This window comes from Gymnodraco acuticeps, unplaced genomic scaffold (genome assembly GCF_902827175.1).
Source record: "Gymnodraco acuticeps unplaced genomic scaffold, fGymAcu1.1, whole genome shotgun sequence".
Lineage (NCBI taxonomy): Eukaryota > Metazoa > Chordata > Actinopteri > Perciformes > Bathydraconidae > Gymnodraco > Gymnodraco acuticeps.
In genome coordinates, this window is record NW_022990723.1 from 76,732 (window position 1) to 95,035 (window position 18,304).

The 18,304-nt window shown below is 39.1% G+C and overlaps 1 protein-coding gene across 2 annotated transcripts; it reads right to left on the reverse strand.

Moving 5' to 3' along the window:
• Positions 1-1,875: 1,875 nt before the first annotated feature.
• On the reverse strand, positions 1,876-17,061 carry kcnk10b (potassium channel, subfamily K, member 10b). 2 transcript variants are annotated; one of them, XM_034231780.1, is made up of 7 exons: positions 16,955-17,061; positions 12,673-13,088; positions 6,454-6,571; positions 5,046-5,206; positions 4,746-4,938; positions 4,408-4,550; positions 1,876-3,993 (listed from the first exon to the last, which is right to left on the reverse strand). In XM_034231780.1, coding segments are annotated over exons 1-7 (1,674 nt in total). In that variant the 5' UTR covers positions 16,956-17,061; the 3' UTR covers positions 1,876-3,351. The 2 variants fall into 2 exon arrangements, with proteins under 2 accessions (XP_034087671.1, XP_034087670.1); XM_034231779.1 differs by lacking the exon at positions 16,955-17,061 and adding an exon at positions 16,379-16,895.
• Between the last annotated feature and the right edge of the window lie 1,243 nt (positions 17,062-18,304).

Consider the following 18,304-nt stretch of genomic DNA (forward strand, 5'->3'; position numbering starts at 1 on the left):
GAGGTCGGAACATGTCATAAGTATAAATAGATACAAGCATAAATAAAGGTAAGAATAAAAACATGAACAAATAAATACAGGAATAAATATGTTTCACATCAAGGTGGAACGCTCTTCCCACAACTGTAAAGGAAAGTAAAACTATACTTACCTTCAAAACCTCTCTTAAAGAGCACCTTCGGGGGAGAGCATTGCAAAACTGGCCCCGGTAATGGTACAAATCTCAACCTGTCGTACAATGGACAGCTCCCCCCCCCCCCCCCCCCCCCATCTATGTATATACTCGCATTTTAGACTCTGTTACTAACTGTATATCTGTAGACTTGGTATGTCTTAAATGTCCGGTTAGGATGTATTAGAACGAAATCTAAAATGAAAATTGTAAATAAGCCATCTGTATGTCAAATATGTCTTATATGTCTTAAATGACATGATGAATTGGAAATGGGGGACCCTGATGTAAACAAGACGAAAGTCTTTCTCTGGTCTGCATCCCCTTAACAATTGTATGTTTTGAGCTGTACTGTACTGTACCCAATATACAAGCTGTTAATAAACTTTTCAATCAATCAAGCAGTGTTTTCAGTGAGATTCAGCGTGTGTGCTGTGGCTCAGCTGGAAAGCAGTTGACTCATGACCGCAGGGTCCCTGGTTCAACGACTGAACAATACGTAGTTTTTGTTGTTTATAAAAGCTACAGCTAAATGAGATAATGTAGTTAATAAATGTATTCTTTGATATGGTTTAGCCTTTCTCAGGCGACAACATGGTTACGTTTATGAATAGGATTAAGGAATACAAATCCCTCTTTGCAATGTTTACCAGCCTCCTTAGGCTTTTCAATCACAATAATTAAACTGGAATAAATACAATATTGTTAACATGAAAATATGATTTTATGTTCGTTGTTTAGAGGTATTCTAAGGCTTTACTCAATGGGAACTCGGTATGAGATCGAGCACACTGTTGAGATGTCCAATCTGCCTGTTTTACACACTTTGACCAATAGGGGGGTTTGTGTTCAAATGAAGCCCATGATGAAGCCTCATGAGATGAACCCTTTTGCGAACCAATTGGCTGGAAAGCTTCAAAGCTTCATAAGGCTTCATCTCACCATCACTAGTTGTTTCTTACGGTTTTTCTCACGAGAAGGAGTATTGTATTGCAACTACCATTGCGTGTGATCATCTGCAATGACAACTGACAGGGAGTAAGAGCAGGCATTTAAGGAATTTAGCATGTGCAGCGATTGGCTGCTGAGGGGTGACGCCCTCGTATTTAATGAGGGGGGAAGGGAGCCATAGAGTTACGTGTAAAGTGACTCGTGTTAGGTCTTCCTTATTGAACTTGCGCTAAAGCTTTCATTACAACATATAACAAAATAATATGCAAATTGTTGTGTCTCGTCAAATGTGCTAGTTATGTTTATGTATTTTGTCTGTCATTTCCTGTTTTATTTTGTATTTACCTTGTCTTTCATTTCGGGCCCTGTTTCTTCCCAGCCCCTGATTGTTTCCACATGTTCACACTCACCTGTTTAAATAGTCCTGTCTCTCCCCTGTCCTGTCAGTTTGTCTTGTTTGTTGCCCCGAATGGTTGTGCCAAGCCTCTACTCAGAAAAGATTGCTTTCTCTCATGTCAGGTTATGTTATTTTGTTGATTTTTGTAGGCTTACGTTTTTTCTCCTTTTGTTATGCCTAGTTCTTTCCTCCTTGTGAGCGCTTTTTGTTTATTCCAGCACCTACTCTGTTAAGAGGGATTTCCTGATCATTGGAATTAATAAATACATGTTATTACATTCAAGACTTTGTCTCTGGGTCGTGCATTTGGGTTCATCAGTTTGTGTCGAGGTCCTGACACAAATACAGCATTTGATATAGTTACAACAACATCTTTAATTACCTGTGTAGTCTTTATTATTTGGAAAAAGGCACTCACTACATTTAATCTGATCTGTTCGTAAAATAAACTGTACACAACAAACTTGTCACAGGTCATGGTCAAAGGAAAAGGTTAATGATATCAGATGAATAGGTTACGAGTACAACCAGTGTGTACTTTGTCTTTAGTAATGCATGCAATGCACGCTATAGTGATACGTTGAATAATTCAGTAACATTTCAAGAAGGCGTTGAGTAGTGCCTATTTGTAAAATGCAAATATGAATTGGTGATGTGTCAAACATTTCAGTCAGTTAATGTAGGAACAACAGCAAAACACATTTCAGTGTGAAGACTATTGAACCTACTGTTTGACTGTGTTCCAGAAAAAATAAATACGATAAAAGAAACATGTTTTGTTCATATTCTCGATTCTATGAAAAATGTAACTCAAGTGCTTGGCTGGTATAAAACAAAGTAAACACATATACAAACATGCCTGATGAGTAAAAAATCAACAGCATCACATTCATTAATTAAAAAGTAGTTGAAGTCGTCAGAAAACATGTGTGATAAAAGTGAATGTAATATACAAAATAAGTGTTTTCAACATGGCGGACAATCTCATAGCCAACGGTGATTAAATGCGTCTATCAGGTGAATTCCAGCTTGGTGTATTCTTTTTTTTACAAAATGTTAAATTAAGCAGTACATTTCATTTTATTAAAATATTATTACAGCTGTATTTCAAGCTTTCAAGTAAGTAAATTATCTGCAATGCTTGTGGTTTTTAATAACCATGCACAATTAAGGTGAATAGTTCTTTTTTATGAGCTCTTATGTAGTAGTTTAAGCCCTAAGGCTGCATTTTCAAAGCCACATACCATGTAGGAATACTTGTACATGCCAGGAAGGTAAATGCTTGTATTGTCTATTGATCCAGCAGAAACACAACCTTCCACCCTCCAGACATTGTAGTCTTTAAGCAGCAGAGCTAAAAATAGCCAACACAGCATGAAACGACAAAGCGGCGATCGATAGTGGTTTTGAAGATGGATGACATTTTACTAGCTCTCTGGATGTCCTGCCCACATCTGTAAAAAATAATATTCTGCATTAAGTGACAGCCGTTGCCCAAGTGTCTCTTAAGAGTCGTCTGGAAGACAACCAAACTGGATTGATAGCTCCCGTAGAAATGAAGGTTCTTAAGTAGCCCAGTCTACAGTAACATCCCACGTGAGGTATTTTAACTAAAGCCTCTTCTGTCTCTTTACATTTTTGGCAACACATTTCTTTCTCATGGCTATGGCACAATGACTGAATTTCCTTGGGAGCAGTTATGATGTAAGCGTAGGAAACAGAAAGGCACATTTACTGACATCTCAAAGGTCCATGCACTCTTTTTCTGCGTCTCTGTCTCTGTGTGTTTCACTCTGTCTCTCTGTCTCTGAAGCACTTGATTATTCATCGCCTAGTCGTTCTCTCCCTCTTTTACATTCACTGTTGTGAACCCATTCAACTTGCTGCGCTCCGTTGCGTAATGTGACAGGTTTGTCAGACTGGTGTTTCCCTCTTTTCTTTCTCCACTTTCCTCGTCTGGCTCCACATCTCCTTCTTCTTCCGTCCTCTCCTCACCCAGCATGGCATTATTTATTCCTAGGCTTGTCCGTTGCACATCTTCATTAATGTTCCTCCGCAGTTCACGGTTCTTGTTGCGTCTGGCCAGCTTGGTAAGGGATCCAAAGCGCAGGTTGGAGAGATTCTCCTCTGAGGAAGATGCTGTCTGTGGTGTTTGCTCGCTCGCCTGATGGTCGTACGCCTCACAGGCCCCCTTCAGCCTCAGGTTGTTGAGCTTTGTGTCGATGCTCTCCTGAGAGGAAGTCTTGAAGCGAGCAGCATCCAGACTGGCAAACAAGGCCCTCTTCTCAGGAGACAGCATGTCCAGAGAGAGAGCTCGCTGCTCCAGGCCCAGCTGGCGGCGCTCCATGCTGCGGATGGTGGCGGCCCGCTGGAGCTTGTCATGGATCTCAACACTCAGGCGCCGCCGCGTTTCACGAAACTCTGCTCTAACATTTGCCTTCCATTCAGCAGCATGAGCTTTAATCTCCCCAACCTGTGACGATAGTGCAAAAAGGAAAGGATCAGGAATCGGTTTCAGAAAAAAAAATTCTTTAAAGAATTCGAATTCAGCTTTTGCAAAGAAGTGTGAGTGATGGGTACCTCGATGATAACAAAATGTTCTGCCAACGTTGGTACAGTTTTATTTTTTTCACTTTAACCTTACCAACGAAATCTGAATAAATGAAGATTTTTACTATTTATACCTATACAGCGTTTTCATTTCATTGTCTTCTATTTGGACGATGCTGAACAACTCAAACAATATAGCAGCCTGTTAGATACCATTTTGACAAGAGCTAATCAGCGATTATTGGGAGAAATATAAGAGCAGAAGGGTAGAGAAGGCAGTAGCAGGGTCGGAATTTCTAGTTCTATTATAGTTTCTCTACAATTGTATGAACCTCACCTCTTCTTTGGTCTTTTTGGACAGTACTCGAAGCCAGTCTCCAATCATGCTGAGGACGGCCGCAAAGTATGCTAAACCCACCAAGATCCAGAACCACACCAGGGGTTTGTACCACTGCATATAGTCGATTCTACGGTCACCACCTGGAGGGGAAGGAAAAACACCAAATATGTAAGTCATGATAGTTCAATTAAACAATAATCTACATCATGAGATACAGTACAATTCAGTTTTCAATCATCATCAAATGTTGAGATTTCCTGTTTTTTTCTGTTTGATTTGATATACAAAATGTTGGCTGAAGAAAGAAAACATTCTTTAGTTGTAGCATGATCTACCTGCCACATAGTCTCCTATTCCCACTGTGGTGAGTGTGATCACAACAAAGTAGATGGCCTCTAGTGTGGTCCAGCCCTCGATGTGTTTGAAGACGACAGCAGGGATGGTGACAAAAACAATGCAGCCAGCCAGAATGAACAGGATGGTTGACGTCACTCTGATCTTAGTTTGGCTGATCTGTTTGTGTTTTTGCTGAAAAAGACAAACAGGGGATGCCATTAGAACAATATAAGAAGTTAAAAGAGGATAAAAACTGGCAAATACGAATAAAACAATATCTGAAACTAGCTTAAACTCACCCTGAATATCTTCTCAACTCTCAAGATGCTTTTCCCGAAGAGGGTCCCCAGCTGGTCTCCAATCCCCGCCAACAAAAAGCCAAAGAGTGGGATGCCAAATATGGCATAAAGGATGCAAAGGATTTTCCCGCCCTCCGTGCTTGGAGCTATGTTTCCATAACCTGATAAAAACAAGGAAAACACGATGAAGAGCAGAGAAAACAAAAAAGATTATTGAATCATGGCCGAGGGGGAGGGGGAGTGTTAGGATGAAAGCAATAGAAGATAATCAAGTCCATATCATGCTACTGTTGCAAGGGTCTGTAGTAAATAAGCTCCTCAAGAAGAAATGATCCTCCTGAGAGATATTGCATTATTATTTGACAGAGATACCAGGCCAGGGAGACACATAAAGGACAGTTTCATCATGTATATTTCAAATGCAATTGAATTGAAACTCATTGAAGAGGATACATTTTGTTTTATTTGTAACATGTTTAATTTAAAGCTGTGTAGGGTCTTATTTCTTGTATTCTCTTAAATCTGATATCTAAAAATCTGATATCCAGATGTTAATGAAGCAACTAAAAACTACTGTATTGTAGCGTAGTTGCAAATCCCTAGTTAATGAAATCTCTGGACCATAACAAGAGGTTCGGGACTTTGTGTTTTTTCCCTTTTATTTGAAATGAGGGGACATGCAGCTAATAGAGAAATAGAAACTTTAATGTATCATCTTTATGTTGGAATTATAGCTCCTATATGGAATTATATCTATTGTAAATATTCAAAGCATCAAGAGCCTTTCAATTTCATTACAAAATATGTTTGATCAATCAATTGTTTTTCTTGTTAGAGCAAGTCAAAAAAGCTCATAGAGAGACATAAGGTGAATTGAAACTAAATAATCTGCATAAGCAGTGTGTGTTTTGAACTTCACCGGTTGTTAAATCCCACAGGGCTTTGTATTGCATCATTTAGCACCACCTCATGAGGGTGAAGGGATTTGTAAAACTCACCTGAGGATAGCAATAAGAGGGAGGGATTTACACAGCTTCACAGAAATATGTGTTGAGAAACACCTTCGACAAACTGAAAGGACAAAGTCTTTCAAAAGTATTCTAATCCCTTTTCAAGGTCTTGCATAATAACATGTTGTTGTTTGGTTCATCACAAAAATATTTGTTTTTTTCAGTGAAGATTCCAATTTTTAGAATAGTACTAATGTCATATTGTTTTTCTCTACACACAAGCAGTGTTAGGATTCTATAGAGCTTCAAAGTGTGGGTCACTTTTTAATTGATTGGGTAAAAAGTGTATGGCCATTTTTCGAAATAACATGAATCGGTCAACACCTCTATGATATGACTTTATGCAACATAACTATAGCAGAAATGAAAGCATTAGAGTGGATTATTCAAAACGTTACCTATGGTTGTGATGACAGTCCCAGCGAAGAAGAATGCGCTGCCCATGTCCCAGTAACTGGAAGTATAGGATGTGTTTCCAATAGGACTCACTCCCGCATTCACAGCATCTATAGCATGCTGCAATTAGAACATAATGGAATATAAATTAGATGAAGACAATCCTAGATGCATGTCATAAGCTGATTATACGTTCAGCTAAGTAGATGCAGTTACAATAAATTAAATCAGTTCAACATTAGTGTATCTGCCATTGGAAACATATGCTGATGTGATCATGGGTGTGTGTTACAAAACGCTGTTGTGTTATAACATTTAATTAAAAAATAACTAAATAAGCATTGCATTGAACAACACACATACAAATCAGTAAATGCGGAAACCTCTATGAGATCTGTTTCTCATTATTCAGTGTCTGACTCTTCACACAGAGCAGTGTCTGCATTCTAACCCACTGCATGTTTTTACACTTCACTTCACTGACTTAATCTACATTGACTTTCTCTTGCAGCAAACAGACCTTAATCTATTTTTTCTTCTATGTCAGGTTTTCCTTTACTCCCGGAGCTTTCCTTTATCTCCAGCTTGTCTAGGGAAACATTTAGAACCTACAACGCTCTCACACCCTGCATCATTATTCTCAATGATCTCATTCTGAGCTCCATTATGTAGCAATAAAAGTTAATACATATCTTGAATTATTTCTACATTTTCTGTTTATGGGCTTTTTATGAGAATGGCATTTAATTTTCTTATCTTTGTGGACATTAATAGTTTGCATTTAGCTTCTGGGCTCAACATCACTTTCTGCTGGCATGAAAGTCATGGTTGCCATTGGTAACAAAATAGTGCATTTAACAACATCCTGAATTCAGGGCAACCCCCCAAAACTATCCATGCAAGCTGTTAGTAAAATGCACGTCCATCTGATAAAATATGTATCAACTATTTTGACATAGCCTACATTTCAAAGCAGACAGAGTAAGGGATCACTTCCACACTGCTGCATCTGCCGACTCATAATCATGCATGTGATTACCTCAGCTCCATCAGTGCACCCCCGCACCGCCCCCCCCCCCCCCCCCCGATGAGACAGACTTTGGTATCTGAAATAGAGTCATGCCCACATAGCCTCAATATAGGAGCCAAATCTGAGCGGTAATTATATAATAAATCCCAAATAGCCTATTTCTTGAGCCAAGAGAGAGCTAATAATAGCCTCACAATATATCTGAATACTTGATGAAGAAGTCTATTTTTGTCTCCAGTTTTCACAGCCAAGTTCATACTGCATTAGATATGTGGAGAATCCTCTTTATCCATGGGCACTTATGAAACACGAGGATGCTGACGATGATTTGTGTTGTTGTGTGCTAATTAGGACGCAACTTGTTTTATAATGTTAAAGCAACTCTCCTCCTATTTGATTGCACAGAAGATTAAGCACACAGACGTTATTGTAGACACACAGTCAACCCCAAATGTTTGTGACGTGCCCTTTGCTAATGTGTGTTTTTATATTCTTCACTTCAGGATCAATAAAGTGCAGGCTAAATCACTGCAGATCTTTATCCTCTCAGTGTGTCCTTCTGCCCCACAGCAGGTGACAGCAATGATCCAGCCGGCATGGTGCCTCGCTCTCTGTGAGCCGGTGCCAAGCTCTCTCCCCTGCAGCACTCGCTCTTTGACTAGTATCTATAACTTCTTCTAAACCACTTTAAAGCATTAAAGGTGCCTAAATGACGGCCAAACTGGAAGACTCTGGTCCATCACAGATAAGGCTAATCATCAAAACAGTTTTAAAGTGAGCAAAAATAATCAAAACCCAGCTTTGATACACAGATATATTTCCTTTTTTTGCACAAAATCTCCCTGGTTTGTGGTTTTATTTAACATGAGATATATATTTTTTCCATATGTTTTACAATTCACTTTTTAGTCTATTCGTAAAGTAATTTCATTAGTTTAGGAACTTTGTGTCAAACCCTTGCGGAGCCTCTTTCTCATGAATCACTGTAGACCTTTAATAAAGCAGCCTAACTTTGACAATCATTCTCACAAATAACTATACATCCATATAACAAAAATAAAAATCACGTAAATCATGCTGTGAACAATTATTATGTTGTTATTTCTGTGTCGTGACATAGATTCCATGCAGGTACTCCAGTGTTTTTGAAAGTATTTTGTAGATTAAGTGAGTCATCAATAAAAGAGATTTGACAGGTGGCAACAACAGCACGGCTCCACATTGTGCCAAAGAGTGAGTCATCCCGACAGCGCTGGAAAAGCCAATTGGGTCCGCTGCCTTTGTGGGAGCCCATCGGGTAGGTGGACAGCACAGATGCTGAAGCAGACATGAGTGAGGGGGTCAACATACATGTATTGACAAGCACACACAAACACACAGACATACACTGAGCCAACATGGGTTTTGGAGCAAAGCCTTACAAGTGCTTGGTCACTACACCGTCTTCTTTTCGCTCACCCACACACTAGCTGTACATTTACACACATGTCTCTTAAAGTTGCAATTTTTCAGTCAAATCCTTTGCCAAACATTCACTGAACTGTCAGTAATCACTGCCGTGTCACCATAGAGGATCTTTGTTTGAGTGACAGGCTCCACGCAGCAGGAACGGACCGATAACAGAACCTGTGACCAGACAGACTCTATGATGGAGTACTTGTGAAGAAACATGTCCTGAAGTCCTTTTTTTAAGACAGCCAAGGGAAAAAAGTGTTATTTGTGAGTTCGAGTTTCACACATGGCACGATTTTCGTTATTTTATACTTGAAGAACTGTCATAGCTTAGTGAAAGGATATCTGAAGGAACAGTTTGAAACTTTGGAAATTCACTTTCTTACAGATGATTAGCAGAGAAAACTCTCAATCTGGTACGCATTATATCTGCAAACAGTTAGTTTATCTTTATCTAAATCATGATATGTTATTTGTTTAATCTGTAGACAAACAGTAATGTAAACATGACATGTTGTAGTTTAAGGTTGCTTTGGTCACTGCTTCTTACAAAAAATAATCTGGCACATAAACCATAACTTTTTTTACAATTAGTTTTTTGTACGTTTAACACAGCAGATTCTGTTCAGTTTGGGTAGACGTAGTTAGGCTACATGTCTCCCTGTCTTTCCAGTGAACGTTAGGTTAACTGGCTGCTGGTACTAACTTTATAAACCATATCGACATAAAGGCAGCGGTATTGATCTACTAATCTATCTCTCTGCAGAAAAGCCAATGGATCAACTCAAACTTAATCTGATCTCATCATAGTTGTACAAGGACTATACAAATCCTATCATTGTTAATACATTCAATTTGGCAGAGGTAATATTGTAAATTAGTTCTAAAACAGTTTAATAGAGGCAAATAACTGGTGAGACATGCCGTCATAGACGTTATGTCCTGTCTCTGGATCTGATCATTAGTCAGCTGCTGCTGCTGCTGCTGCTGCTTGGAGCTACAGGAGGTCTGTGACTGCTGGCCCGTGCAATAAATAATTGATTCCCTCCAGACCTCAGGCACACCTAAAGGTTTTTATTTACAAACATCTCCCAAGGAAATACTGTCATTGATAGCATTTTTGTGGTTTAAAGATTGAGTGCTGCGAGGGAGGAGAAGAAAGGATGCTTTTCTGAAATAGACTAACAGAACAGGCGTGGGTGTGGAGAAGGAGGGAGAGACAGATCGGCAGTCCAATATTTACTGGCGCAGTGTTGAAGAAGCTACCGTCAAATGGAGGCACCATAGTAGCAGAAAGTGAAGCACACCAAATGCCTTTGGGGTTATTTTAAGTTAAAGATTATCAGAGGGGTTCACTGGGGCACTAACCTACATGGAAAGCACATTATGCAAAAAATATCTCTTTTTCACAATCTACTGTATTCATGTGATTTCATATGTTTTCTGCTGAATTATGCTAGTGAGGTATACTACTTAGGCAGGTAAAAGGGATTTGCCATTTGGTCCTTGTGTCACAAACATTTGCCCTCAAAGAAATTAACCCACATAGATGCAGAATCCCTCCCTCTCTTTTTCTTGAAAATATTCTCTGCATACAGTAGGAGTGTTTGAGTGATCTGAGTCCCGCTTTTTTCTTTTGCAGCACACCCTCACAAATAAAAGTTTCAACACAGCAGAGTGCAAGCCGACAGATCTCAAATTATTTTCCAATCGCGCTTCCAGTTGTCAGCTTGATGTATTGACCTTAAATCTCGACCTATACTATCAGAGAACGGCGTAAAGCATTGCTATACACTGTGGTATAAAGCGGCTGACACCACAAGGAAATGCCCAATCAAGTCATGATGTGATGGGCATGATTTTTGTCACTATCTGCTTATCTAGTCCAGTTCACACAGGTATTGGTTGATAATGAAAGCTTCTTATTCTGTATTAGAAACATGTGGAACATTGCAGAAACAGCATGATTTAGGTCGACCTGTGTCAAGGGTTGTCACTCGTGTTTTTAACAACAAGCTGTTTAATCAAGATACACATGTTAGAATGAACCATTCTTAAGGTTGTCATGATCTGATTTTATGATCAGACAGACATTGATGTGATGCCAAGAATAGCGTTAAGGATTCAGGGTCCATCTGCCCCAGAAATCTCTCTGGATCTTTCCAGTTTAACAACATGTCTTGTTAAAATAGAAGAGATATCACACACTGTTTTGGTAGAAGACAGAGAAAAACTTGGCTTCAAACGTTTCTTACAGCAAAGACAACAATGCTCTTGTGGCCGTGAGCTAGTTTCCTTATTTAAAACGTGTGGGTGTAGTTAAAGCCTCACTCTGGAATATCATGCACAAATACATGTATTGTTGAGGGTATTAAGATACAGCTTAGTTATACAATCTTGATCTCAAAACAACCCACAATCTGTTGTAATGTGGGTTGTTTACTATTACTAGTACTATTTGTTTGCTCAAGTTGAGTCAGGGACACAACAACATCAATGTAGACCTGCGATTACAATTCACCGTTCTCCACTCTAAGCAGCTGTAATCCACCATTTTCACTAGGATAAACAATTTCCCTTGCTATGTATACTGGTTACTGTATATACTGTTATGTAACATTCAACTGTATGTGCTAGCAGGTCAAGTTGGTTTACTGACATATGTGAAGTGTCACTGAGAATTATGGGTATCTCTGTGGTGACCCTGAAGGTATTAATGTGCTTCCCGCTGAATGATGGATCTGCCTCTAAGTCTTCTCGTGACATTTACCCATCAACCGGGGGGGCCCAGAGCATGGGAGTGTCTTCTGTCACATGTGTCTATAAATAAGCATTATCGGAGCAATAACAGCACTCTGGAAAAGGTTGTGATTGAGTTCAATACAACCCTTAAAACCTAAATCTTAATTTGAGTGACATATTCAAACCATCTCCTTGCATAACCTATGTGGAGGTTAATTGCGACTGAATAGAGAAGTACAATAACAACGAGTCAAGGTATTGGGTTCTAACTATCATTTTTTTAAAGAAAGAGGACTTCACTGCTCCAAGTAAACACCTACACAATTTCTAAAGGTTATGAGGTAACGAAGCAGTATTATCATTTGTTTGGTTAATTTCTTACTCATTGTCATTTCTACCCTTGTTATTCTAAAAATGTTGATTATAGCAGCTTTTAGTCGAGGCTAGTTTGGACAAATAATCTTTGCAAATCAGAACTCTTCAAAAATCAGCAATCAAGATGTTTTACTCAATATTTAAATACAGAAATTGCTATATCTATTATAAACAAACATGACAACAATTTTTTTGAAAAACCTAAACAATTATACCGTAAAATTCTGCAAAAAGGACAATGACATCAAAGTCTTGATCTTGAAAGACAGTATCATCCAAGATTTTCATGTGAAAAGCTAAAGAAAAAAGATTTAATTAACCTGAGAACCTCTAACTACCTCTGATAGCAATCACCATCTTGAAAACTGCTGCTACAAAAAGGTAAGTCCTCTGATTCTCTTCCTCTTATCTACCGATCACATGGAATGGCAGTCAGTATCAGATCACTTTAATTAAATCTCTCTAATCGTTCTATCCTCTTACAAATTAATCTTTGGATGAAGATATACTGTGATGAACAGATACAATAAACGCAATGCACAATCAAAGGGCTGAATGAACAGATGAAAGGAAGTTCAGGTCTGTTAAATGTGCAGATCCATCTCGACTTTCAATCCCTTACCTTGATGAGTACCTCGAGCTCTTGAGGAGTAACACACGGGTTTCTCTCCAGGAACGAAGCCTTCTCCAGAGTGATGCTGGTCTTCTGGTTGCTCTCAAACGGCTGCTCCAGTGCCTTGAAAGCCAGACCTCCGCAGACCAGGTAGAGAACGACCACGATGAACACGGCCAGCACCGTCTTCCACTTCATCACTGAGTGGAGCGCGGCGGCCATGCCGTCACAGCTGGCGTCCATGCTGGCCACAACGCTGGCAGAGCGGGAGGAGATGGACAGGCGTGGCAGTGGACAGTGACCATTGGCCTTAGGATCGCAGCTCATCGGATTCTGCATGGTGGCCACACTGGCCTGGACAAGACTCGACTTCGCCATGCCAGACTGGGCCTTTTTGGGAGGGACCAAGTTGGTTTGGACCGCCACTAGGAAAAAATTGGAAAGAAGAGAATATTGTTTTGTTTGTCATTGTATTTGAGGATACCAAGAAATAAACTGCAATCCTGTATCTTCTGAAAGTGATTCTCTGATGATTTTATGCAAATAAAACTAATAGACCATTCTTGGCTGAAGGCTTTGAATCTGTTACAGACAGATTGAGCTTTGAGAACGATTCCTCTGAGATTATGTTTTATGATAACACACTAATTGTTTTTACATTCATTTGTTCTATGCCCAACTCTGATAACAAGTCTTTTGATTAAAAAATACAGTATTTTCTCTATCCTTTAAGCTTTCATGCACGTCAAATGCATTAACATCAAAAAGGAGCCAATAATAAAAATGTTCTGCTTCCCAGGTACAATAAGTAAAGCAATATAGCTTTAATATAAGTCCAAATTGGGTATTCATCAGGTTCATACTAGGTATCAACACTGATTGTTTAACTCTGTTAGTAAGAAAGGCCTCCAAATATTGTAAATCATTTTAAAGGGAGGTCTTGGGAAATATATCACTGTGCAGGTTTGGACTCCCCGAGCACAAAAGAGAAATGTGTATCTGTTTTGCACATTGAACACGACATTGGACATAAACACAGGCTCATTAGCCATTAAAACCTATAACCACCTCATTACGCATTAGAACGTAATTTCCCTTCTACTCTGAGCTGATAAAGGGCTCTTCACAAAGCTAACACTTAAAGCTATCAGCATAAAGGACATATTCAATACGCTCCACAGCAGTCATCTCACACTTCACATACTGAGAATTTGGTTTGGGTTTTAAACATAAAAGCCACTATATCTGTGAATTGCAGTCTCTGCGCTACCACCTCAATCACGCAGGCAGAAAATCTTGTCATCGAATTATTGTAATAAATGAAAAACATTTAGGTAACAAGCATGAGTCTGCAAAACGGAAAAATAAGAAAATACAAATATCTAAAACATAACACAACCAAACCCTCACAATATTGCTAAGAGGAGGTGAAAGCTGAGTTACCCTCTGCTAAGAAAGCAGGATTCAATTATGCCAATTCACTGTAAGAGGGGGTAGGGGGGATGAGTGCCACTTTCAGTAATAGGTTTCTGGGTGGGTTTTTATAATAACGCATGGGTGCTGGAACAGGTCAACGAAGTGGCAAGCAGCACCTTGGAGGTGGCATGCACATTTAGATTCCTTTAATGTGTATAACGCATTGAATAAGCTATTCAGAGCATCAACCTTCACCCCTGACGCCCCCACCTATCTTAGATCGGAGAGTGCGGCATGCCTCGAGCCATGGGTGGAGCCTGTTGGCTTTAATGTTGGAACTCTTGTATGCAGGAACACAATATGGATATGTTTGAGAGACACTCTTTTACTGGTATGGGATCACTAATGGGATATTCTAAGTACAATGTATCCTCTCACTCACACACCCCACCTTGATGAGTCAAGGGCATCCAGGAAGTGTCTCATTCTCTGCAGGAGCTATGAATCTTGTTAGTTAATGCTTGTATCGTGAGTGAATCAATAACAGCAGAGTGATGTCAAGCTTAGGAAGGTGCAAAACTGCCACTTTCAATGTATACATGTGTTTAAGGGCAGTGGCTGGCTATTTTTAGAAAATGAGATGGAATGGAAAATTAGAACTGAATGCTGAAGCAGAAGAAAGAAAAATAACACATCAATATTGTATGCTGCATTTGATCTTGATAGATGTAGATGAACTTCAACTGTCAAATGAATTGCAAATTGGGCCAAATCAATAACTAGTTACACTGAGACAAGAATGCTTCTCATCTCATCTGAAATGTAATAAATCAGTTATTTGCAGCAGAGTGATGGCAGCTATAGGCAGTTCAAAAACATGGATATTATTGAGTTTAGTTCAGCTATGTAATAGAAAAACCTAAGAGTAATAAATAAATAAAGCATAAATAAAAGGTTACATGTCTGTCAAAGTTTAAAACCATAGGGGCAAAATCGAACCGGGGATAAAGATAATTGAATCATTTTCCAACCAATGAGTTTTCTTCATATTGTTTTTTGGTAATTAAATAAGGTCTGAGTGGGACACCGTAATTTGTATCTAATAGTATCTCTCTCTCAGCCCTTCCTCTGTTTCCAGCAGGCCTGGCCAAAGCAGAGGTAATGTTCACTCACTGGGGACTCAGGTCCATAAAACAATGGAAAGAATATCAGGATGCTAATGAGAATTCTAATGATAGCAATTAAATGTTGCATTTATAATGTAACACACTGTTTAATGGGGCACAGTTGTGATGGGACAATACCATTCAATTTGTCAACATTTCAGCATACAAATGCACATTGCGTGTAGAAAAGCATTATTTACCCAGTGATAAACAAAATGCTAAACAGCAGAAACAGTTAACACGAGGGAGCATTAAGGGTTGGTTCAGGACTCTAGGCTCAGTTCTTCCCTGGGGTGCAAGGTTATAGGCGTTGAACTAACCAGCTGGGACCAACATCTAGCATCAAGCCAGCCTGAATCACACATGAAAGCCAAGTAGGCCTTCTTCCGGCAAAAAACTGATTCCAAAATAAAACTGAGTACGTTTCAAGGAGTGGTGGACTGGTCCTGCTAACTCTATATCACAAAACAAAAGTAGAACAAGTAATTACAATATCATTCAAAGACCAAGCAAAATCCACATGTTTTCTGTAACCATATGTTAGGCATAATAAGATAAATAAACTCACATTCAGAGTAGTCGTGGACTCGTGGTCCATTTCCTACGAGATTAATTATGTAATAAATACATTATTTATTACATAATTAATCCACTGTCACCAGCCATCTTTGGTAGTTATAATTGTATTATAGTAGGCCTATGTCTTATTTTGTAGGATAAGTCATATAACATTATTCTTCAGCAGCAACTGTATGCTTTTATTTTTTAAACTGTTTCCGGTTTCACGCAGGTTACTCCTGATAGCTTGATTTGGCTGAAGCTCCGCTTTCAGCAGCGTCTCCATGCACAACTGAGCACAAGGAGGATAGAGAATTAAGAAATACCCCCAACATCATTGTCGCTTGTTAAATGTCCATATAGAAACACAGACTAGACAGAAGAGAAAACACGAAGTGAAATCAGCTAAAGTAGATACAAAATAGTGCAAAAGTGTTCAATCCCTTGAATAATGCAGCCTGGTGTACATTGGTGTGTCTCCATGAGATGTTTCTGAGACTAGGAGTAGTTTAAATGACTAAATGACACATGTATATCTAAAGTGATCAGATAATAAGAAAGCATTTTTCACCAACCTTGTTCTGGCTCCCAGTTAACTTGTTTCCTTGGGGTTTCTATTGGAAATTTCATCTCTGTTTTTGTTCTCAATCAAAACGTAAGGGACTTTCAATATGATTTTAAAAATAAAGAAAAATATCCAAATCACGAGGAGTCCTCCAGCATCTTCGGGACATCATATGTTTGTGGATGGTGGAGTAAATTGTACGCAGGAATAAACGCATCGTAAAACCGCATTGTCTGCCTCTGCTGTCCCCCCTCCCTTTTTCTCCTCCTCGCTTGGACGCGCGGTAGTCTGACAAGAGAGATCCTTGAGAGACCTTTCACTGAGCTGTCGCACAGGAGGACCAAACCACATCACGTCTCACACCCGAACACTCAAAAAACGGGTTGGTCCGGTCCACAAACACAGCCACAGGGTGTCCAAAATAGCAACTTTACGCCAGAAGGTAGAACAACGGGAAGGGATGCTCTCCACCCTTCCATTCCCAAAGCTCTACTCCACATGCTTTGCTGTAAATACCTAGAGGAAATGTGCCTCTTGCATCGGTTACATACTCACACATGTTCATAATACATTTTTGAATACTTACTGTTTTGGTTATTCCCCAAAACGGGATTATCTTCTCGTCATTTTGCAACCGGCGACGGAGCACATGGCGCAGGGCGGCAAGTCAGAGCTGCACCGCAAATCAGCTGCAGACTCAAACCATGACATCATTCACATGTATGGGAAAACGTTGTATTATTTATGAACTTCTACAAAGTCACTTCCTCCATCCCGTCAGAAGCTGACCAATTTAGGGAGCCATTTTTTAACAGAGCCAACATTGTAGACATTTGTAGAAACTAAATTGAGCCTGAATTTATTTTTGATTATGGCCAACTGCTGTTTAAGTCATTTTCACACAGCAATTAAGAAATCCACAATCGTTTGCTTGTAAATGACACGAGAGGTCAAAAGGTTTATAAAACAATACAAGGAACACAGCAGAGTTAACAATACGCTGCTGACAGACGTTTCCCATGTCCAACATGCACTCAGTTGAATCAGAATGTATTGCACTCTGTGTACTTCCTACACATTATATATAAATGAGGCCACTGGTTTGTTTTTTAGCAGGCCAGATGGTGTGTTTGCCTCAAACTGTCCTCAAAACAGCAAACCAGTAATTAACAAGAGGCTATCAGCCAGTAATTAGGAGCATGCACAACTAACAATAATAGATTCAATATAAGTGTGATAATGGATGGATTAGATAGATAGATAGGCTAGATAGATCAAATCAAATCAAGTTTTATTTATATAGCACATTTATAAAGGATTTTTGGTCGAGCCAAAGTGCTGTACATATAATAAAAATAGCCTACAGTAGAGACACTTTACAGCAAATACAACAACACAGATTGTTCAGAATATCACTATGAGAAAAACGACACCCTCTATCCTTAGACCCTCACATCGTACAAGGAAACAAATCTTCTAGATGGGCTAGATAGATAGATAGATAGATAGATAGATAGATAGATAGATAGATAGATAGATAGATAGATAGATAGATAGATAGATAGATAGATAGATAGATAGATAGATAGATAGATAGATAGATAGATAGATAGATAGATAGATAGATAGATAGTTTATTGATCCCAACATCTATTATAAGTTGATGGAGCCATTATCTCTCTTGTCCCCTCTTCTGGATAATATATAACTAAACTATTAGGCAGACAATTATATAAAATGCAGTGCAAGTTTAAAGTCATTTCTGGCAAAGGGGCTACAGTTCAGATGTAGTTTATTTGATTGAAGTGTTCATTCAGCTATTTGTATAGTTCTACTTCTACAGAAATACTCCTAATCTTGTTCAAGTATAAATGCAAAAGCAAGTAGGCCTATTTGATATTTCTAATGTCGTAGATCTGAATTCTGAGTTATATAC

Excerpts from the sequence above, each read along its gene's own strand:
- kcnk10b (XM_034231779.1), bottom strand. The coding sequence starts at position 16,433 with ATGAAATTTCCAATAGAAACCCCAAGGAAACAAGTTAACTGGGAGCCA. Across the intron at positions 13,089-16,378 it reads TAACTGGGAGCCAGAACAAG|TGGCGGTCCAAACCAACTTG; the intron begins GTTGGTGAAAAA and ends ATTTTTTCCTAG. Across the intron at positions 6,572-12,672 it reads AGCTCGAGGTACTCATCAAG|CATGCTATAGATGCTGTGAA; the intron begins GTAAGGGATTGA and ends TTCTAATTGCAG.